General features: G+C 49.8%; 1 protein-coding gene across 7 annotated transcripts in view; it reads left to right on the forward strand.

The window, feature by feature from the left end:
• Positions 1–23,411, forward strand: part of NDEL1 (nudE neurodevelopment protein 1 like 1) — a 74,180-nt gene that overhangs the window by 25,758 nt on the left and 25,011 nt on the right. For all 7 annotated transcript variants that reach the window (XM_077458566.1, XM_077458569.1, XM_077458565.1 and 4 more), the window contains exons 2-4: positions 17,098–17,195; positions 18,815–18,968; positions 20,029–20,177. In XM_077458566.1, the coding sequence (XP_077314692.1) occupies positions 17,110–17,195; positions 18,815–18,968; positions 20,029–20,177 (389 nt within the window). In that variant the 5' untranslated portion in view covers positions 17,098–17,109. The remainder of the gene's footprint in view (positions 1–17,097; positions 17,196–18,814; positions 18,969–20,028; positions 20,178–23,411) is intronic.

Below are 23,411 nucleotides of genomic sequence, written 5' to 3' on the forward strand. Positions count from 1 at the left end.
CATTCCTCTAGAGCAGGGATCTCCAAACGACGGCCCTCCAGCTGTTGCGGAACTACATTTCCCATGAGGCATTGTAAAACTCTGACATTCACAGACATGATGGGAATTGTAGTTTCTGAACAACTGGAGGGCCGTAGTTTGGAGACCACCCTGCTGTAGACATGCATTTGCCTGGCTTGTCGATGTAGGCTGTCTGCAGCTGTTTGCACGGCATCCCCAGTGTCCCTGCAGCCGTGCATGCAGCGGGCTTGTCTGTAATGACCTCTTTCGGCTGCTGTGCTTGCCTGGCATCCTTGGCGTCCCTCCAGCCAGGCCTGGGCCACTTGAAGGCTGCCGGTTAGACAACCCCCGCCCTCGCATGCAGAGGGCAGACATTGGCTCATGCGAGTTATGGTCTATTGGACCCACCTCGATCTTCTTCCCAGTGGAGCTCACAGATGCACAAAGAAACTTTGTTTCTTTTTTATTTCCCTTTTTGAAAGTCAAAAATCGGGTATAGGTTTGATTTGAATTTTTCTATCATTGTTCTAAATTCTCATTGTGTTGTGTCGGTCATCTCTGACCAGTGGGTTGTGCAGCAATCTCTGAATTGTCTCAAGCATTTGATGCACGCCATGATGGGATGATGGGGGTTCATAATTCTGGGTCCACCGTAAAGATTCTAGCCTGGCCCAGTCACTGGTTTTCCAATGGTCATCACCATCCCCCGTGGGCTGGATGGGTTCGTCTTCTGTCCAGGCACCTGAACCGCACTTTGCCAGCCGTCCCGGATTACATTCCACTTGTGCTATAAAAAAAAACGTATGACGTGAAAGAGATTAGAGGACAAAGTACAGAGCTCTGTTCTTGCAGATTCATCCTTCGTCTTCATTGATCGTGTGGTGTGATAGAGTGGAACAAAGTGCGGAGGGATGAGGGGTATTTTTGGCTGTGTAGATGCAGCATTAAGTGCTGGAAAGCTCGGCTCTAGAGGAACTTATTGCGAGATTGTGGAAGCGAGGCCTAGGAAAGGAGAAGAAGGCGGTGGATGGAGGACATCCGGGAAATGACGGGCAGCCATGAGGCAGAGCAGAACATTAACCTGGCAAAAGACGAGGCCAAATGGAGAGCGATTAATGGAAGTGTGGTGGGGATGGTAATTGCATACAGCTTAGGGAACCCGAACTCTGCATGTCCTGAGGACACGGAGGAGCAACAGTATTCTAAATTGTCTGTCTCCCCAGAAAAGTACAGAAAAGTGGGCTTGAGGTAGAATTCTCTTTATTTTGCTGGTGATCTGATGTCCAGTGCGCTCAGGATAGGATCTGGCCGTACAGGGATACCCTAGAGCCCAGGTGCACAACCTGTGGCCCTTGGGGCCCCTGCAGACACTAATCTGTGCTTCACTGTTTTCCCAGCAGCCTTATGAATTATGTTTCCAGTCTGTCTCCTGAAGCTGCATATACACCAACTCCTATAGTCATGGCTTGTAACCGTCTCCTGCTGCTGTCTACAGTCTCTGACCATGTGTCATGTCTGCAGTCTCTGGCCGTCTCTTGGGTCGTGCCTGCAGCCTCTGGCCGTCTCTTGGGTCGTGCCTGCAGCCTCTGGCCGTCTCTTGGGTCGTGCCTGCAGCCTCTGGCCGTCTCTTGGGTCGTGCCTGCAGCCTCTGGCCGTCTCTTGGGTCGTGCCTGCAGCCTCTGGCCGTCTCTTGGGTCGTGCCTGCAGCCTCTGGCCGTCTCTTGGGTCGTGCCTGCAGCCTCTGGCCGTCTCTTGGGTCGTGCCTGCAGCCTCTGGCCGTCTCTTGGGTCGTGCCTGCAGCCTCTGGCCGTCTCTTGGGTCGTGCCTGCAGCCTCTGGCCGTCTCTTGGGTCGTGCCTGCAGCCTCTGGCCGTCTCTTGGGTCGTGCCTGCAGCCTCTGGCCGTCTCTTGGGTCGTGCCTGCAGCCTCTGACCATACATGCATCCATATACTAGTTTGGACAGGAGGAATGTCTTTGGAGTGTGGGAGGAAATTGTAGTACACGGAAGAAACGCGCATAACGAGAACATGCAAACTCCATGCAGATAGTGTGCTGATTGGGATTCAAACCAAGTACACCAGTGCTAACCATAAAACCTGCATAGGTGTGATCAGAGCCCAATCCTGCCTGTCACTCTTTGGGGACATGGCGGTGGAACTCCGTCTATGGCCAGCCTATGAGAGCATTCCACATGAGATCACCTTTCATCTGTATTCTTGCTCACATTGGAGGTGTCCTTGGTGAGGACCACCCGAGGGTTTTTTCAGGATCTCTGCAGTACAAGGTCACTGGTTGCCCTCCGCTGAGGGCTCTTTCATCCCGTCGGCCCTCAGGCCCCATTGTTGGTCGCTCTCGGAGGCCTCTGATGGTGGTAACCTCGTCTCATTATGCTAAGTCCTTGTGAAAGCTTCTTTCTTACGTTTGTTCCTGGGAGGTTTATCCCTTTTATGTAACAAGTAGTTGCAAGTTATAAAACTTAAAAGAACATTCCATGTAGAAGTGCATGTGTCAGCTTTATTCCGCTGTCTTCATCAGCAGTTAGAAGGTATCTGTCAAATGTGATGGCTTATAAATGGTAAAGGTTCGACCTCCACCCTACGGTTCTGCTTTAATCTTCAGTGTGTGAGAGGTTAGTCATGGATCGAGCAATCTCCTTCCTTCTCCGTGTGGCTTGGCTTCATCCTGCCAGCTATTTACACCATTCCTTCATCTAAGGGTGTGCTTGGCAGCCATGGGTGATGCCAGCTGGGCACCCCATGTTAGTGCTTATTATTACCGTTCTTGTCATTTCGTTTTTTTTTTTCTTTTACCTAGCGGATTTCTAATTTAACCACTTAAAGACCAAGCTTCTTCTGGCACTGTGTGTGTCTGTGTGTGTGTTCGGGGCTGTGTGTGTGTCTGTGTGTGTGTTCGGGGCTGTGTGTGTGTGTGTGTGTGTGTTCGGGGCTGTGTGTGTGTTCGGGGCTGTGTGTGTGTGTTCGGGGCTGTGTGTGTGTCTGTGTGTGTGTTCGGGGCTGTGTGTGTGTGTGTGTGTGTGTTCGGGGCTGTGTGTGTGTTCGGGGCTGTGTGTGTGTGTTCGGGGCTGTGTGTGTGTGTTCGGGGCTGTGTGTGTTCGGGGCTGTGTGTGTGTGTGTGTGTTCGGGGCTGTGTGTGTGTGTGTTCGGGGCTGTGTGTGTGTGTGTGTGTGTTCGGGGCTGTGTGTGTGTGTGTGTTCGGGGCTGTGTGTGTGTGTGTTCGGGGCTGTGTGTGTGTGTGTTCGGGGCTGTGTGTGTGTGTGTTCGGGGCTGTGTGTGTGTGTGTTCGGGGCTGTGTGTGTGTGTGTTCGGGGCTGTGTGTGTGTGTGTGTGTGTGTGTTCGGGGCTGTGTGTGTGTGTGTGTGTGTGTGTTCGGGGCTGTGTGTGTGTGTGTGTGTGTGTGTGTGTTCGGGGCTGTGTGTGTGTGTGTGTGTTCGGGGCTGTGTGTGTGTCTGTGTGTGTGTCTGTGTGTGTCTGTGTGTGTTCGGGGCTGTGTGTGTGTGTGTGTGTGTGTTCGGGGCTGTGTGTGTGTGTGTGTGTGTTCGGGGCTGTGTGTGTGTGTGTGTGTGTGTGTGTGTGTGTGTGTGTGTGTGTGTGTGTGTTCGGGGCTGTGTGTGTGTGTGTGTGTGTGTTCGGGGCTGTGTGTGTGTGTGTGTTCGGGGCTGTGTGTGTGTGTGTGTTCGGGGCTGTGTGTGTGTGTGTGTGTGTGTGTGTGTGTGTGTTCGGGGCTGTGTGTGTGTGTTCGTGTGTGTGTGTGTGTGTGTTCGGGGCTGTGTGTGTGTGTTGGGGGCTGTGTGTGTGTGTGTGTGTGTGTTCGGGGCTGTGTGTGTGTGTGTGTGTGTGTGTGTTCGGTGCTGTGTGTGTGTGTGTGTGTGTTCGGGGCTGTGTGTGTGTGTGTGTTCGGGGCTGTGTGTGTGTGTGTGTGTGTGTGTGTGTGTGTGTGTTCGGGGCTGTGTGTGTGTGTGTGTTCGGGGCTGTGTGTGTGTGTGTGTTCGGGGCTGTGTGTGTGTGTGTGTTCGGGGCTGTGTGTGTGTGTGTTCGGGGCTGTGTGTGTGTGTGTGTGTTCGGGGCTGTGTGTGTGTGTGTGTTCGGGGCTGTGTGTGTGTGTGTGTTCGGGGCTGTGTGTGTGTGTGTGTTCGGGGCTGTGTGTGTGTGTGTGTTCGGGGCTGTGTGTGTGTGTGTGTGTTCGGGGCTGTGTGTGTGTGTGTGTGTTCGGGGCTGTGTGTGTGTGTGTGTTCGGGGCTGTGTGTGTGTGTGTGTGTGTTCGGGGCTGTGTGTGTGTGTGTGTGTTCGGGGCTGTGTGTGTGTGTGTGTGTTCGGGGCTGTGTGTGTGTGTGTGTGTGTTCGGGGCTGTGTGTGTGTGTGTGTGTGTGTGTTCGGGGCTGTGTGTGTGTGTGTGTTCGGGGCTGTGTGTGTGTGTGTGTTCGGGGCTGTGTGTGTGTGTGTTCGGGGCTGTGTGTGTGTGTGTTCGGGGCTGTGTGTGTGTGTGTTCGGGGCTGTGTGTGTGTGTGTTCGGGGCTGTGTGTGTGTGTCTGTGTGTGTTCGGGGCTGTGTGTGTGTGTCTGTGTGTGTTCGGGGCTGTGTGTGTGTGTGTGTGTGTGTGTGTGTGTGTGTGTGTGTGTTCGGGGCTGTGTGTGTGTGTGTGTGTGTGTGTTCGGGGCTGTGTGTGTGTGTTCGGGGCTGTGTGTGTGTGTGTTCGGGGCTGTGTGTGTGTGTGTTCGGGGCTGTGTGTGTGTGTGTTCGGGGCTGTGTGTGTGTGTGTTCGGGGCTGTGTGTGTGTGTGTTCGGGGCTGTGTGTGTGTGTGTTCGGGGCTGTGTGTGTGTGTGTTCGGGGCTGTGTGTGTGTGTTCGGGGCTGTGTGTGTGTGTGTTCGGGGCTGTGTGTGTGTGTGTGTGTTCGGGGCTGTGTGTGTGTGTGTGTTCGGGGCTGTGTGTGTGTGTGTTCGGGGCTGTGTGTGTGTGTGTTCGGGGCTGTGTGTGTGTGTGTGTGTGTGTGTGTGTGTGTGTTCGGGGCTGTGTGTGTGTCTGTGTGTGTCTGTGTGTGTGTGTGTGTGTCTGTGTGTGTTCGGGGCTGTGTGTGTGTGTGTGTGTGTGTTCGGGGCTGTGTGTGTGTGTGTGTGTGTTCGGGGCTGTGTGTGTGTGTTCGGGGCTGTGTGTGTGTGTTCGGGGCTGTGTTCGGGGCTGTGTGTGTGTGTGTTCGGGGCTGTGTGTGTGTGTGTTCGGGGCTGTGTGTGTGTGTGTGTGTTCGGGGCTGTGTGTGTGTGTGTGTGTGTGTTCGGGGCTGTGTGTGTGTGTGTGTTCGGGGCTGTGTGTGTGTGTGTTCGGGGCTGTGTGTGTGTGTGTTCGGGGCTGTGTGTGTGTGTGTTCGGGGCTGTGTGTGTGTGTGTGTGTGTGTGTGTGTGTTCGGGGCTGTGTGTGTGTGTGTGTGTGTGTTCGGGGCTGTGTGTGTGTCTGTGTGTGTGTCTGTGTGTGTGTGTGTCTGTGTGTGTTCGGGGCTGTGTGTGTGTGTGTGTGTGTCTGTGTGTGTTCGGGGCTGTGTGTGTGTGTGTGTGTGTGTGTGTGTTCGGGGCTGTGTGTGTGTGTGTGTGTGTGTGTGTGTTCGGGGCTGTGTGTGTGTGTGTGTGTGTGTGTGTGTTCGGGGCTGTGTGTGTGTGTGTGTGTGTGTTCGGGGCTGTGTGTGTGTGTGTGTTCGGGGCTGTGTGTGTGTGTGTGTGTTCGGGGCTGTGTGTGTGTGTGTGTTCGGGGCTGTGTGTGTGTGTGTGTGTGTTCGGGGCTGTGTGTGTGTGTGTGTGTTCGGGGCTGTGTGTGTGTGTGTTCGGGGCTGTGTGTGTGTGTGTGTTCGGGGCTGTGTGTGTGTGTTCGGGGCTGTGTGTGTGTGTGTGTGTTCGGGGCTGTGTGTGTGTGTGTGTGTTCGGGGCTGTGTGTGTGTGTGTGTGTTCGGGGCTGTGTGTGTGTTCGGGGCTGTGTGTGTGTGTGTTCGGGGCTGTGTGTGTGTGTGTGTGTTCGGGGCTGTGTGTGTGTGTGTGTGTTCGGGGCTGTGTGTGTGTGTGTGTGTTCGGGGCTGTGTGTGTGTGTGTGTTCGGGGCTGTGTGTGTGTGTGTGTGTGTTCGGGGCTGTGTGTGTGTGTGTGTGTGTGTGTGTGTGTGTTCGGTGCTGTGTGTGTGTGTGTTCGGGGCTGTGTGTGTGTGTGTTCGGGGCTGTGTGTGTGTGTGTTCGGGGCTGTGTGTGTGTGTGTTCGGGGCTGTGTGTGTGTGTGTCTGTGTGTGTTCGGGGCTGTGTGTGTGTGTGTGTGTGTGTGTGTGTGTTCGGGGCTGTGTGTGTGTGTGTGTGTGTGTGTGTGTGTGTGTGTGTGTTCGGGGCTGTGTGTGTGTGTGTGTGTGTGTGTGTGTGTGTGTGTGTTCGGGGCTGTGTGTGTGTGTGTGTTCGGGGCTGTGTGTGTGTGTGTTCGGGGCTGTGTGTGTGTGTGTGTGTTCGGGGCTGTGTGTGTGTGTGTTCGGGGCTGTGTGTGTGTGTGTGTGTTCGGGGCTGTGTGTGTGTGTGTGTTCGGGGCTGTGTGTGTGTGTGTTCGGGGCTGTGTGTGTGTGTGTTCGGGGCTGTGTGTGTGTGTGTTCGGGGCTGTGTGTGTGTGTGTTCGGGGCTGTGTGTGTGTGTGTGTGTGTGTGTGTGTTCGGGGCTGTGTGTGTGTGTGTGTGTGTGTGTTCGGGGCTGTGTGTGTGTGTGTGTGTTCGGGGCTGTGTGTGTGTCTGTGTGTGTGTCTGTGTGTGTCTGTGTGTGTGTGTGTGTGTGTGTGTGTGTTCGGGGCTGTGTGTGTGTGTGTGTGTGTTCGGGGCTGTGTGTGTGTGTGTGTGTGTGTGTGTGTGTGTGTGTGTGTGTGTGTGTGTTCGGGGCTGTGTGTGTGTGTGTGTGTGTGTTCGGGGCTGTGTGTGTGTGTGTGTTCGGGGCTGTGTGTGTGTGTGTGTTCGGGGCTGTGTGTGTGTGTGTGTGTGTGTGTGTGTGTGTGTTCGGGGCTGTGTGTGTGTGTTCGGGGCTGTGTGTGTGTGTGTGTGTGTGTTCGGGGCTGTGTGTGTGTGTTGGGGGCTGTGTGTGTGTGTGTGTGTGTGTTCGGGGCTGTGTGTGTGTGTGTGTGTGTGTGTGTTCGGGGCTGTGTGTGTGTGTGTGTGTGTTCGGGGCTGTGTGTGTGTGTGTGTGTGTGTGTGTGTGTGTGTGTGTTCGGGGCTGTGTGTGTGTGTGTGTTCGGGGCTGTGTGTGTGTGTGTGTTCGGGGCTGTGTGTGTGTGTGTGTTCGGGGCTGTGTGTGTGTGTGTTCGGGGCTGTGTGTGTGTGTGTGTGTTCGGGGCTGTGTGTGTGTGTGTGTTCGGGGCTGTGTGTGTGTGTGTGTTCGGGGCTGTGTGTGTGTGTGTGTTCGGGGCTGTGTGTGTGTGTGTGTTCGGGGCTGTGTGTGTGTGTGTGTGTTCGGGGCTGTGTGTGTGTGTGTGTGTTCGGGGCTGTGTGTGTGTGTGTGTTCGGGGCTGTGTGTGTGTGTGTGTGTGTTCGGGGCTGTGTGTGTGTGTGTGTGTTCGGGGCTGTGTGTGTGTGTGTGTGTTCGGGGCTGTGTGTGTGTGTGTGTGTGTTCGGGGCTGTGTGTGTGTGTGTGTGTGTGTGTTCGGGGCTGTGTGTGTGTGTGTGTTCGGGGCTGTGTGTGTGTGTGTGTTCGGGGCTGTGTGTGTGTGTGTTCGGGGCTGTGTGTGTGTGTGTTCGGGGCTGTGTGTGTGTGTGTTCGGGGCTGTGTGTGTGTGTCTGTGTGTGTTCGGGGCTGTGTGTGTGTGTCTGTGTGTGTTCGGGGCTGTGTGTGTGTGTGTGTTCGGGGCTGTGTGTGTGTGTCTGTGTGTGTTCGGGGCTGTGTGTGTGTGTGTGTGTGTGTGTGTGTGTGTGTGTTCGGGGCTGTGTGTGTGTGTGTGTGTTCGGGGCTGTGTGTGTGTGTTCGGGGCTGTGTGTGTGTGTGTTCGGGGCTGTGTGTGTGTGTGTTCGGGGCTGTGTGTGTGTGTGTTCGGGGCTGTGTGTGTGTGTGTGTTCGGGGCTGTGTGTGTGTGTGTTCGGGGCTGTGTGTGTGTGTGTTCGGGGCTGTGTGTGTGTGTGTTCGGGGCTGTGTGTGTGTGTGTTCGGGGCTGTGTGTGTGTGTGTTCGGGGCTGTGTGTGTGTGTGTGTGTTCGGGGCTGTGTGTGTGTGTGTGTTCGGGGCTGTGTGTGTGTGTGTTCGGGGCTGTGTGTGTGTGTGTTCGGGGCTGTGTGTGTGTGTGTGTGTGTGTGTGTGTGTGTGTTCGGGGCTGTGTGTGTGTCTGTGTGTGTCTGTGTGTGTGTGTGTGTGTCTGTGTGTGTTCGGGGCTGTGTGTGTGTGTGTGTGTGTGTGTGTTCGGGGCTGTGTGTGTGTGTGTGTGTGTGTGTGTGTGTTCGGGGCTGTGTGTGTGTGTGTGTGTGTTCGGGGCTGTGTGTGTGTGTTCGGGGCTGTGTGTGTGTGTTCGGGGCTGTGTGTGTGTGTGTTCGGGGCTGTGTGTGTGTGTGTGTGTTCGGGGCTGTGTGTGTGTGTGTGTGTGTTCGGGGCTGTGTGTGTGTGTGTGTTCGGGGCTGTGTGTGTGTGTGTTCGGGGCTGTGTGTGTGTGTGTTCGGGGCTGTGTGTGTGTGTGTTCGGGGCTGTGTGTGTGTGTGTGTGTGTGTGTTCGGGGCTGTGTGTGTGTGTGTGTGTGTGTGTTCGGGGCTGTGTGTGTGTCTGTGTGTGTGTCTGTGTGTGTGTGTCTGTGTGTGTTCGGGGCTGTGTGTGTGTGTGTGTGTGTCTGTGTGTGTTCGGGGCTGTGTGTGTGTGTGTGTGTGTGTGTGTGTTCGGGGCTGTGTGTGTGTGTGTGTGTGTGTGTGTGTGTTCGGGGCTGTGTGTGTGTGTGTGTGTGTGTGTGTGTTCGGGGCTGTGTGTGTGTGTGTGTGTGTGTGTTCGGGGCTGTGTGTGTGTGTGTGTTCGGGGCTGTGTGTGTGTGTGTGTGTTCGGGGCTGTGTGTGTGTGTGTGTGTGTTCGGGGCTGTGTGTGTGTGTGTGTGTGTTCGGGGCTGTGTGTGTGTGTGTGTGTTCGGGGCTGTGTGTGTGTGTGTTCGGGGCTGTGTGTGTGTGTGTGTTCGGGGCTGTGTGTGTGTGTTCGGGGCTGTGTGTGTGTGTGTGTGTTCGGGGCTGTGTGTGTGTGTGTGTGTTCGGGGCTGTGTGTGTGTGTGTGTGTTCGGGGCTGTGTGTGTGTGTGTGTGTTCGGGGCTGTGTGTGTGTGTGTTCGGGGCTGTGTGTGTGTGTGTGTTCGGGGCTGTGTGTGTGTGTGTGTGTTCGGGGCTGTGTGTGTGTGTGTGTGTTCGGGGCTGTGTGTGTGTGTGTGTGTTCGGGGCTGTGTGTGTGTGTGTGTTCGGGGCTGTGTGTGTGTGTGTGTGTGTTCGGGGCTGTGTGTGTGTGTGTGTGTGTGTGTGTGTGTGTTCGGGGCTGTGTGTGTGTGTGTGTGTGTGTTCGGGGCTGTGTGTGTGTGTGTGTGTGTGTTCGGGGCTGTGTGTGTGTGTGTGTTCGGGGCTGTGTGTGTGTGTGTGTGTTCGGGGCTGTGTGTGTGTGTGTGTGTTCGGGGCTGTGTGTGTGTGTGTGTTCGGGGCTGTGTGTGTGTGTGTTCGGGGCTGTGTGTGTGTGTGTTCGGGGCTGTGTGTGTGTGTGTTCGGGGCTGTGTGTGTGTGTGTGTGTGTTCGGGGCTGTGTGTGTGTGTGTGTGTTCGGGGCTGTGTGTGTGTGTGTGTGTTCGGGGCTGTGTGTGTGTGTGTGTGTTCGGGGCTGTGTGTGTGTGTGTGTTCGGGGCTGTGTGTGTGTGTGTTCGGGGCTGTGTGTGTGTGTGTTCGGGGCTGTGTGTGTGTGTGTGTGTGTGTTCGGGGCTGTGTGTGTGTGTGTGTGTGTGTGTTCGGGGCTGTGTGTGTGTGTGTGTTCGGGGCTGTGTGTGTGTGTGTGTTCGGGGCTGTGTGTGTGTGTGTTCGGGGCTGTGTGTGTGTGTGTGTGTTCGGGGCTGTGTGTGTGTGTGTGTGTTCGGGGCTGTGTGTGTGTGTGTGTGTGTGTGTGTGTGTGTGTGTAAAGTCAGATTTAGGACAGTAAACTTGGGCAGTTGAGCTCCAGTTTTACCCCCCAGCTGAAAGAGGGCATGCAACCGCTGAACACAACCCATTTACATAAACAGAGGGGGGGTCACACCACACCTGCATGCAATGTGAGTGCGGCGCGGTAGGTTGGAATTTTGAGGGTTAAGAGATGGTGAGGAGGCTGGCCGGCCAAACTCCTCTGAAAAGCAATGGATTATTTTTCAGAGAAGTGGAAAGGCCTCACACCTGTGTGCACGCGCAGTCCTCCAGGTCTTGTATGTTATATATATATTATGTGTGTGTGTGTGTATATAGGAGGAGAGTTCTGCCTGTGATCCGGACATTCGCAGATTTGCTGGTTTCATCGTCTTTCACATACAAGTGATGTGATCTCGTGGTGAATAGTCGTCCTTGTGTCGGGCTTGTGTCGTGCTTGTGTCGGGCTTCTCTCGGGTGACGTCATCACGTCACAGAACACTCAGCATTGTGTGAGACTTTCCTTACAGCACATTCCAGTCCTCTGAGGTCACCGCACCGCAAATCTTTACCAAGAGGAAGTGGATGGACTAGAAATAAGACCCGGGATTGTCCGGGTTTTAAAAAAAAAAAAAAACAATCCTCTTTCCTTTCAGGAAATGAGTCTTTTATCATCATCATCATCGGCCCGATTCCCACCCCGACCCGACTCATTGTTTTCAGGAATCGCTGGACAGATCTTTACTAATTAGTATGTATACTATGGGCACATCTGTACTGTATACTGTGTGTATACTATGGGCACATCTGTACTGTATACTGTGTGTATACTATGGGCACATCTGTACTGTATACTGTGTGTATACTATGGGCACATCTGTACTGTATACTGTGTGTATACTATGGGCACATCTGTACTGTATACAGTGTGTATACTATGGGCACATCTGTACTGTATACTGTGTGTATACTATGGGCAGATCTGTACTGTATACAGTGTGTATACTATGGGCACATCTGTACTGTATACAGTGTGTATACTATGGGCACATCTGTACTGTATACAGTGTGTATACTATGGGCACATCTGTACTCTATACAGTGTGTATACTATGGGCACATCTGTACTGTATACAGTGTGTATACTATGGGCACATCTGTACTCTATACAGTGTGTATACTATGGGCACATCTGTACTGTATACAGTGTGTATACTATGGGCACATCTGTACTCTATACAGTGTGTATACTATGGGCACATCTGTACTCTATACAGTGTGTATACTATGGGCACATCTGTACTCTATACAGTGTGTATACTATGGGCACATCTGTACTCTATACAGTGTGTATACTATGGGCACATCTGTACCGTATACAGTGTGTATACAATGGGCACATCTGTACCGTATACAGTGTGTATACAATGGGCAGATCTGTACCGTATACAGTGTGGGTATACAATGGGCAGATCTGTACCGTATACAGTGTGGGTATACTATGGGCAGATCTGTACCGTATACAGTGTGGGTATACTATGGGCAGATCTGTACCGTATACAGTGTGGGTAAACTATGGGCAGATCTGTACCGTATACAGTGTGGGTATACTATGGGCAGATCTGTACCGTATACAGTGTGGGTATACTATGGGCAGATCTGTACTGTATACAGTGTGGGTATACTATGGGCAGATCTGTACTGTATACAGTGTGGGTATACTATGGGCAGATCTGTACTGTATACAGTGTGGGTATACTATGGGCAGATCTGTACTGTATACAGTGTGGGTATACTATGGGCAGATCTGTACTGTATACAGTGTGGGTATACTATGGGCAGATCTGTACTGTATACAGTGTGGGTATACTATGGGCAGATCTGTACTGTATACAGTGTGGGTATACTATGGGCAGATCTGTACTGTATACAGTGTGGGTATACTATGGGCAGATCTGTACTGTATACAGTGTGTGTGCACTATGGGCAGATCTGTACTGTATACAGTGTGGGTATACAATGGGCAGATCTGTACTGTATACAGTGTGGGTATACAATGGGCAGATCTGTACTGTATACAGTGTGGGTATACAATGGGCAGATCTGTACCGTATACAGTGTGGGTATACAATGGGCAGATCTGTACCGTATACAGTGTGGGTATACAATGGGCAGATCTGTACTGTATACAGTGTGGGTATACTATGGGCAGATCTGTACTGTATACAGTGTGGGTATACAATGGGCAGATCTGTACTGTATACAGTGTGGGTATACAATGGGCAGATCTGTACTGTATACAGTGTGGGTATACAATGGGCAGATCTGTACTGTATACAGTGTGGGTATACAATGGGCAGATCTGTACTGTATACAGTGTGGGTATACAATGGGCAGATCTGTACTGTATACAGTGTGGGTATACAATGGGCAGATCTGTACTGTATACAGTGTGGGTATACAATGGGCAGATCTGTACTGTATACAGTGTGGGTATACTATGGGCAGATCTGTACCGTATACAGTGTGGGTATACTATGGGCAGATCTGTACTGTATACAGTGTGTGTGCACTATGGGCAGATCTGTACTGTATACAGTGTGGGTATACTATGGGCAGATCTGTACTGTATACAGTGTGGGTATACTATGGGCAGATCTGTACTGTATACAGTGTGGGTATACTATGGGCAGATCTGTACTGTATACAGTGTGTGTGCACTATGGGCAGATCTGTACTGTATACAGTGTGGGTATACTATGGGCAGATCTGTACTGTATACAGTGTGGGTATACTATGGGCAGATCTGTACTGTATACAGTGTGGGTATACTATGGGCAGATCTGTACTGTATACAGTGTGTGTGCACTATGGGCAGATCTGTACTGTATACAGTGTGGGTATACTATGGGCAGATCTGTACTGTATACAGTGTGTGTGCACTATGGGCAGATCTGTACTGTATACAGTGTGGGTATACTATGGGCAGATCTGTACTGTATACAGTGTGTGTGCACTATGGGCAGATCTGTACTGTATACAGTGTGGGTATACTATGGGCAGATCTGTACTGTATACAGTGTGTGTGCACTATGGGCAGATCTGTACTGTATACAGTGTGGGTATACTATGGGCAGATCTGTACTGTATACAGTGTGTGTGCACTATGGGCAGATCTGTACTGTATACAGTGTGGGTATACTATGGGCAGATCTGTACTGTATACAGTGTGTGTGCACTATGGGCAGATCTGTACTGTATACAGTGTGGGTATACTATGGGCAGATCTGTACTGTATACAGTGTGTGTGCACTATGGGCAGATCTGTACTGTATACAGTGTGGGTATACTATGGGCAGATCTGTACTGTATACAGTGTGTGTGCACTATGGGCAGATCTGTACTGTATACAGTGTGGGTATACTATGGGCAGATCTGTACTGTATACAGTGTGGGTATACTATGGGCAGATCTGTACTGTATACAGTGTGTGTGCACTATGGGCAGATCTGTACTGTATACAGTGTGTGTGCACTATGGGCAGATCTGTACTGTATACAGTGTGTGTGCACTATGGGCAGATCTGTACTGTATACAGTGTGTGTGCACTATGGGCAGATCTGTACTGTATACAGTGTGGGTATACTATGGGCAGATCTGTACTGTATACAGTGTGGGTGCTGACAGCTGTCACCCATCATGGACTCTGTGATGATCCACTTTAGCCCCGGGAAGGATTTTCCTGGCTCTCTGCGGAGTGGTGGTGGGTGGCGGGTGGTGGGTGGCGGGTGGGCTTCGCATCGGCTGTGACTGCACGCCCCCATCGCTCTTAAAGCGGTGAATGGACACCTACCGCCATGCGTGCAGCTGTGCCAACCTACCGCAGTGTAATGATGGCGGCTCTTCGACAAGCGGATAAAGTGGTTGTAAACCTCAGACATGAAATATGAACAAAGCACATCCCTGTATAGTGTGCACTTGTCTCATTCCAGAGCACTAAGTGGTATTTCTGTCTGCTGCCTCCTTCCTCTGTTACCGGCACCAGTCGCTTCTCACAAGTTTTCTTGACACCAAAATAAAAAAGGTGCCAGGGAGGGTGAGCTCCAGCACACAGCCTGCCATTGACAGCCCTATCTCTGTTGCTGTGTGAAGGTAGGTGTGTCTTCCCTCCAATCGGCGCTCAGAGCTCTCCTCGCTGAGCTCTGCTGTGTGTCATTTCAGCTCTCCGCTCCGTCTTCTGAACTCTCAGACACGCTTTATAAATTCAGCATAGAGAAGACTGCAGATAAACGGGTACAACTTTATAGAGGAGGAATTGTTCCATTTCTGTGAGGTCAGTCCCTTCGCTGGCTATGTGGGGTGGGGGGAGGGGGGGGGGTTGCAGCCACATTCTTCTGCAGCCTTCCATGTCATAGATGGCAGTTTTTGCAATTCTAAAGAGATTCTGACGCGTTTTGGACCTTTGCGTCCTGAAGTACAGCCGGTTGCAGATGCCGCTCGTGTTCTCTCTTCTCAGAAATAGTTTGCTGTGAGCCTCCGATGATTGCATCACATTGTTTTGGTGAACGGTCTCCGCCGCCGTAACAGAACTGTGTGTGCCGGCAGAGCTGGGGGGGGAGGGGAGGGTATGTCATCTGTGTGCCACATGTTCACACAAGTCTCCCATGACGTCCCGTGTAATGGAAGGGCCTGAGAGTGGCAAATCTTCAATGCGTTGTGGTGTGTGTGTGTGTGTGTGTGTATATATATATATTATACACACACACTCAAAAAAAATATATATGTATGATATACACAATATATTGGTATACATATCTAAATATATAGATATTGTGTGTGTGTTTTTGTGTGTGTGTGTATATATATATACACACACACACAAATAATTTTTTATTTTTTGTTTTTATTATCATTTTTGACATGACCATAAACCCCGCCCCACCATCCTAAACCCCCTTAAAGCGGAGGTCCACCCTAAAGTGGACCTTCCGCACATCGGAATCCTCCCCCCCTCCGGTGCCACAATCGGCACCTTTCAGGGGGGAGGGGGGTGCAGTTACCTGGATAATACAGGTAACTGCACCCACTTCCGGGATAGCTCTCTGCGGAAAGGGGTGTAACTTACGCCCCTTTCCGCAACTGCCCGCCCCTTCCCGCAAGTGCCCCGCTGCCTGCTGGGAAACACACAGATCCCAGAGGCAGCGGGGTCCGTCCTTATTGCGCCGCGCGATTTGCGCATGCGCAGTAGGGAACCGGGAAATGAAGCCGAAAGGCTCCATTTCCTGATTCCCATACCCAAGATGGCGGCGGCAGGACCCGACAGATGACCGAGCGATCGGCTTCGGGTGCCGACATCGCGGGCGCGCTGGGCGGGTAAGTGTCACTATTTTAAAAGTCAGCAGCTGCAGTATTTGTAGCTGCTGGCTTTTAAAAAAAAAAAAAAAACGCGGAGTCCCGGCGGACTCCCGCTTTAACTTAAGGACCGCCGACCACATATACACTGCAGCAGGGCGATGACCCTATTGCGTGAAACAATGTACCTGTATGTCGTTTTTGTGCACGAGTCACTGTAGGCGCGCGCGCGTCCCCGCTGTACAGCTGGGGGGGGGGGCGGGAACCGATGTGCAGGTCCTGCGGCCATGATGGCCACCCGCGATCGCATCTCAGAGAGGCAGACCGGGGAATCTGCCTTTTTGTAAACAAAGCAGATCCCCGGTTTTGACAGGAGAGTACAGCGCGATCGTCTTCCCAGTGATCTCTCTTTACTCCTAATCAGTCCCCATCCCCCCCCATACAGTTAGAAACACCTCCCAGGGAACGCATTTAATCCCTTGACCCCCCCCCGTGTTAACACCTTCCCTGGCAGTGACATTTATAAAGTAATCGGCGTGTCTGCCGCAATGTTGCAGTCCCGCTAAAAGTCATCTCCGCCATTACTAGTACAAAAAAAAAAAAAAAAATGGCATAAACCTATCCCATAGATTTTAGACAAAATAACTTTTGCGCAAACCAGTCCAATATACGTTTATTGCAATACTTTATTTTTTTTTGCCAAAAATACATAGCAGAACACATATTGGCCTAAATTGATGACTTTTTTTTTTTTTTTTTGGATATGTTTTATAGCAGAAAGTAAAAAAAAAAAATATATATATATTTATAATTTTTTATTTAATTTTTTCCAAAATTGTTGGGCTATTGGAAGCCGCTGTCGTTGTGCATATGAATGAGCAGGTGTGACGGCACCTCTTTAAAAACCAGCTCTGTAGAAGTGGTCACGTGACTTGTCGCCGCCTCCCTCATACTCTGGCTTCCAGCAGTAGACCACGGGGGAGGGGTAAAGCGGCACACAGCCAGGTTGACCTGGTAATGACGTCTCCTGCTCTTGGGCTGCGTACCTCTCAAAATGCATTGCTTCTGCACAACACACTGGGAGGCTGCTGACTCCTGCCTGTGGGGCGGGACACGTGTCAGGTAGTCCAAAGGAGGCGTGTCCTTGACTCCCAGGCGGAGGGGAGAGGAAGTGGTTTAGTAATGGGCGTCATTCAGTCTGCAAATGAGGCACAAACTTTGGACTGAAGCCTCTTTATCACTATAATGCACAACACAATGTGGATGTTCAGGGAAATAAATAACTGCGGTCGGAGTTGGGCTTTAATCCTTTATTCTTTTTGTATGAACTTGCTGAAGGCGCAGCGTGCAGTAAAGGCGATCCGGCACACCAGGCTCCCCCCCCCCCCCCCCCCCCCCCCCAATGCATTTTTGTAACCTGCACAGTCTGGAGAAGCAGGAGGCCTTCATAATTGGGTTTGACTTTGTGGTTTTCTTGTGCCGGCACAAAGGAACAATCACCGCCGCCCTTCTCATTAGGAAGAGAGGACAAGTTTATGACCCAAGAAACCAGCCGGCTCCTTTCCTTCCTATAATCCCGACCTGTCTGTGTGATTCACCCGGGGAAAGAGGATTGTACTCATTACTCGTCTTTTATTCTCTCTCCAGATTTCCCTTAACATGGACAATGAAGACGTCCCGGAGTTCCTGAGCCCGAAGGAGGAAATATTGTATTGGAAGAAACTGTCACAGACGTATAAACAGAGGTGAGGCGCTGTGTGTGTGTGTGTGATCCTGTGTGTGATCCTGTGTGCTGTGTGCAAAAGGATTCCACTGGAGGGAATTTTGTTTTGTGTGTTTTTTTGTTTGTTTTGTTTTGTTTTTTTGTTTTGTTTAAGACCAGGAATATTTTAAAGTAGAAGTCCATGTGATCAGCGGTGTCCAATCAGTGTAAATGGGAAATGCCAGTTATCAACATTCCTCTCCTCACAGTGCATGAGTAGAGCCGATGAGCGGCATTCCTCACAAGAGATCTGCATTAAGCCTGTCATTGCAGCCTCATCAGTGCTGCATATTGGTGCAGCCTATCAGTGCAGCCTCATCAGTGCTGCATATTGGTGCAGCCTATCCGTGCCAGTCAGTGCAGCCTCACCAGTGCTGCATATTGGTGCAGCCTATCCGTGCCCGTCAGTGAAGCCTCATCAGTGCTGCATATTGGTGCAGCCTATCCGTGCCAGTCAGTGCAGCCTCATCAGTGCTGCATATTGGTGCAGCCTATCCGTGCCCGTCAGTGAAGCCTCATCAGTGCTGCATATTGGTGCAGCCTATCCGTGCCCATCAGTGCAGCCTCATCAGTGCTGAATGTTGGTGCAGCCTGTCAGTGCAGCCTCATCAGTGCTGCATATTGGTGCAGACTATCAGTGCCCGTGAGTGCAGCCTCATCAGTGCGGCCCGTCAGTGCAGCCTTATCACTAATGCATATCAGTGCTGCATATTGGTGCAGCCTATCAGTGGCCGTCAGTGCAGCCTCATCAGTAGGGATGAGCTCAGGCGTGTTTGAATGGAACACGTGTTGAGCCCGCCAGGAAGTCGGCAGGGTGCTGCCCTAATCACAGGCAGTGAGACATTGCCCCGATGTGCGGCTGCAGAGATCGGGCAATGTCTCATTGCCTGTGATTAGCGCAGAGCTGCACCGACTTCCTGCCGGGCTCTGCACGTGTTCCATTCGAACGCGCCTGAGCTCATCCCTACTCATCAGTGCTGCATATTAGTGCAGCCTATCAGTGCCCATCAGTGAAGGAGAAAAACTACTGATTTACAAAATTTTATAACAGAAACTGAGTTTTTTTTTTTTCATTTTCAACATTTTTGCTCTTCTTTCCATTTGATTAGCAAAAAAATAAAACCCCTCAGTAGTTATTAAATACCACCAAAAGAAATCTCTATTTGTGTGTTATGTGTACAGTGTTACATGATGGTGCAATTGTCATTCAAAGTGTGACAGCGCTGAAAGTTGGCCTGGGGGGGGGGGGGGGGGGGGGCAGGGTGGTGCCCGGTATTGAAGCGTTTTATTTATATATGTGTGTGTGTGTCGGAAAGGTCAGTAAAAATTTTTTCCGGGAGATCTTCGCACTGATGTCCAAGCGATGAAGGCAATCTTCTTCTAGACCTACTACTTGTACCCACTGAAAGCTTGAACACCGGTCATGGGCTGGGTTGGCTTGTAACAAAAAAAAAAAAGTGTGTTGGAGTTGCAACCAGTCAGATGTTTCATTCGCTCTCTGCCTTTTGTGAAGAACTGAAAGAATGTGTCTTTTATGAGATACTAAATATCCGTCATTCCATTAAGTAACTTTTTTTTTTTTTTTCCTTTTTTCTGTTTTAGTTTCCAGGAAGCGCGGGACGAGTTGGTGGAGTTTCAGGAAGGAAGCCGGGAATTGGAAGCAGAGCTGGAGACTCAACTTGTGCAGGCAGAGCAAAGGAACCGCGATTTGTTAGCGGACAACCAAAGGCTGAAATACGAGGTGGAAAGTTTAAAAGTAAGACGCCCCTTTTGTCTAATAAATATGTATACCTTCCTGTAACCTTGGCATACCTACACTGTTTGCGTTCCTGATTTAGTTATGACAAGGGAGTGGTAAATTGTAACATAATGCACTAATCAGACGGGACTTCACTGAAGTCTTTATTCAAACAATTTTCTGTTTATTCTTGCTACACCTTGGTCTTTGGGGGGTTGCTGTGCCGCCATAAATTCAGATTCTATAAATTTAATCACAGATTTGCTTTCCTTTTTTCAACTTGCATCCCCTTACATCCGCTAACCTAGTTCCCAGTGATCAATTCTGATCCATCTGAACAGACTTTCATCTGTTAGGGTTTTATCTAACATTATGCACAGAAACTGCACCTGTGCCCCACTTTAGGTTTAAAACGAGCCCTCAATCATCTCGCTACATATACTGTAAAGTAATTTGTCCTCAATAATTCTTAAAGACCACCACAGTCAGCACTCTAAAGAAGTGGTGGTCAACTTTGTTGAAATAGGGGGCCTCAAGTATGGTCCCCGACTTCTCACAGAGACTGTTAGCTTGCCGCCTGGGCTGGCCAGAGGCTGCGGGCTTGCCGCCTGGGCTGGCCAGAGGCTGCGGGCTTGCCGCCCGGGCTGGCCAGAGGCTGCGGGCCTGCCGCAGGCTTGCATGTAAAGCCACATCTGCATGTCTTACCAATACTGTATCTTGTGGTCCTTCTCTAATCTATGGGGGTACTTAGACTGGGAGAGGGTTAGGGCAGCAGTAGAAGGCAACCAGACATTCTCCATGCATATCTGCTGACAGGATGAGAGAGCAGAAGGATGAGCTCATCAGTCTGCTGCTGCTTCCTTCACTGTGCACTCAGACAGGGGGTGGGTTGGTGACAAGTTGCATGACTCTAGTAAAGAAAAATAAGGTCTCCTGCGTCATTTTCAGGACTGGATGGACAAATCCTTTTTGACAAGTAAAATCTCTCATGTACATGCATTTAACAACTGTACATCGATTTTTTTTTTTTTTGCCTTGAGTTCAGCTTTGAGACTTTTTGATGTTTTTCAAATTTCAGGAGAAGCTCGAGCATCATTACTCGCAGAGCTACAAGCAGGTGTCCCTCCTGGAGGACGAGCTGAGCCGCGCTCGCAATATCAAGGACCAGCTTCACAAGTATGTGAGGGAGCTGGAACAGGCCAACGATGACCTGGAAAGAGCCAAACGGTGAGCCGTGCAAAGATTTCTTGTGGGTTTTCATTGCAAAGTGATTGTAAACACTAAATTCATTTTTTTTCTATCATGTTAATTACTTCCATACCAGGCGAATTCCGGCATTCCTCTCCTACATGTAAAAATCATGATAGTCTTGTGGACTACCAATGTACTGCAGACGGTTGGCCCGTGCAGGCAAAGCCACATATTGGTACCCCCGGGTTTAGGGCAGCAGGTCCCGCCAATTATTCACGGCTGCGACCTGCTGATTGGCTGTGTCTAATCACCGCCCAGAGCTCTTTGTTGACAATCAACACAGGGCTCTGTACAGAGGGAATGAACTTTCTTATCCTTGATTTCCTAAGATGTTAACCCCTTTCTTGCCAATGTCATTAGTACAATGAGAGTATATAGCAGTGATGGTGAACCTTGCCCCCCCCCCCCCCCTGATTTTGGGAACTTCATTTCCCATGATGCTCATGCACTCTGCAGTGGGGAAATGTAGTCCCAAAACATCTGAGGTGCCCAGGTTCATATACATATGTAGTATGATCACTGTAGTAGTGTTGCTGGTGATATTGGCATCAGTTAGTTCCCACTCAGTGTCCGTGTCAGTTTGACCGCCACACTATCGCAGTCACATTATAAGCCGCTGATCACCGGCATTAGCAGTATTTAAAAAAATAAAATAAAAATCAGTATATATATCATAGTTATAACTTTCACGCACTTATTGGGATATTGTTTTATTTTCTTAATCAAAAACATGACAGCAAAATACATTTTGGACTACATTTATGAATGTGTTTTTTTTTTTTTTTTTTTTTTTTTTTTGGATATTTTTTATAGCAAAAAGATAGCAGAGCTAGCTATATATTTTTATGCTAAAAACAAAACAAAAAACAAAAAGATAGCAAAGAGCTGTCCTATCTATCTATCTATCTATCGCCATATAGTCATAGTCAGGTTGAATAAAGACACCAGTCTATCGGCGTGTCTATCTATCTATCTATCGGCGTATCTATCTGTCTATCGGCGTATCTATATCCAGTGGCGATCAAATACCATCAAAAGAAAGCTCTATTTGTGCATAAAGTGGGTTTTGGTACTGCGTTGCATGGTGGCACAATTGCCAGTTAAAGTAGCGCAGCGCAGTGCAGAATAGCAAAAAAAAAAGGCCTGGTCACAAAGAGGGTAAAATCTTCTGGGGATGAGGTGGTTAGTTAAGCTTCATCTACACTGCTGTAAATGGCCATATAGCGTACAATGCGACTGTATTTTCTCTCTGCTGGGGGTGACATACGGGGTATAACTGTGAGCCTGTAACACACACACACACACACACACACACACACACACACACACACACACACACACACACACACACACACACACACACACCGACGATAATCACATAGAATGCCATACTGTAATACCATTATAAATGGGTACACCCAAAACCCCTGATGCCAAAAACGCCACACCCAGATATCTGCCCCTAGGGCTAAAGATTTGCTAAAGACAGAAGCAAGAATCAGTCTGGTGAAAAAAATAAAGCGCACAACAAATGCTTAAAGTAGACGTACCTTCTATAAACATACCGGCACCACAACTATGTAGATAGAAGAAATATGCAATACACCACACCTTTCCCAGGAGACACCACTCCTATTATATTATACGGGTGTTTTGTATATTTAGGAGCTGTAAATGTTCAGTATGTTGTGTTCTATTTGTGTCGTTTTGTTGCAGTGCTGCCCCCTATATGATTATGCAACTAGGATGTGTGATCGCCCCCTGGTCAGTACAGCACAGGACTCCTAGTGAATCCTTGGGCAGCTGCAATATATATATGCACTTAGTTTTAGTAAATCCTCCTCCAAGCTGGATCAATGTAACTGTAAAATGTGACCATGCCTGCAATTCTTTTTTATTTATTTATTTTTTTAATCGCTTAAAAAAAAACACACACATTTTTTTAATTAATATATATATAATTTAAATTTAAAAAATAAAAATAATAAATAATAAAATAATTTAAAAAAATTGTGTGGTTTTATTTTTTTTTTTTTTTTTTTTTTTGCGATAAAAAAAAAAAAATTGCAGGCATGGTCACATTTTACAGTTACATTTATCCAGCTTGGAGGAGGATTTACTAAAACTAAGTGCAAAATCTGGTGCAGCTGTGCATGGGAGCCAATTGTGCTTCCAACTTCAGCTTGTTCAATTGAGCTTTGACCAGAAGCCCCCCGTTCACATTGGCACGGTTTGACGTGCAATTTGACAGGTCAAATCGCTTTTGCAATTAGAGCCTATTGCCGGCAATAGGAGTGTCCCAATTGGTCCGACGATTTTTCAAAAGTAGTTCCTGCACTAGTTTTGGTGACTTTGGTGATTTTTCAATAGACATCTGTGCATGAAGATTTCTTTCAAGTCGCCCCCAAAGTCAGACTGAAATGCGGCTTTGAAATCATGCGAGTTCAGATGAATTCACACAATTTCAAAGCCGTGTTCAATGTGAACGGGGGCCTTAAGGTTTGACAATAAAACCCGGATAAATCAAACCCACTGTACTCTATACCATACCTGGCTGATGCTCCTGAAAGCTGGTGTTCTGTCAGAATCGGCGACCCGTCGGATTAGGTAATGGAAGTGTGTTCCACCGCTGACAGAACCTCACTTTTGTTACCTAATCAGATGAGTCGCTGATTCTGACAAAACACCGGACAATCGCTGCTACTTCATTGAACGCAACTTGCTTCCGAGTCCTGTGTTGAGCATTCGGCCTGATGCATTGTGAACACAGGGGGTCGGCTGCTTGGAAAGGGCACCATTTAGAGAATGCTTTGTATACCCTAAATCGACACAAGGCATTTTCTGATTGGATGAGGTGGGGCAGTGATACGTTTTTGCGATCAGAGAACGCTTTGTATCCATTCAGAAAAATGCTTTCTCTGCGTGTTGACAGTGATGGGAGGCCAACCTCCTTTGTTGGGAGTGCATAAAACTGACTGCTCAGCACAAGACCCAGAAGCTAGTGGAGATCACTGGAGTAGCGATGTAGCAGTGATTTCCAGCTCCCAGATCCAAGCTTGACCAGTGTAACGATTGTAAAAATTTACCATACCTGGAATTATTCATTAACCACCTGCTGACCAATCATAGTAATACTGCGAGTGGATGGCAGGTGTAGGGCATGATCACATACCTGTGTGTAAAACCTGTCTTCCGGGTTGGGCGGCGCAC

This window comes from Lithobates pipiens, unplaced genomic scaffold (assembly GCF_037356315.1).
Source record: "Lithobates pipiens isolate NorthernLeopardFrog02 unplaced genomic scaffold, aLitPip1_a1.2 Scaffold_28, whole genome shotgun sequence".
Lineage (NCBI taxonomy): Eukaryota > Metazoa > Chordata > Amphibia > Anura > Ranidae > Lithobates > Lithobates pipiens.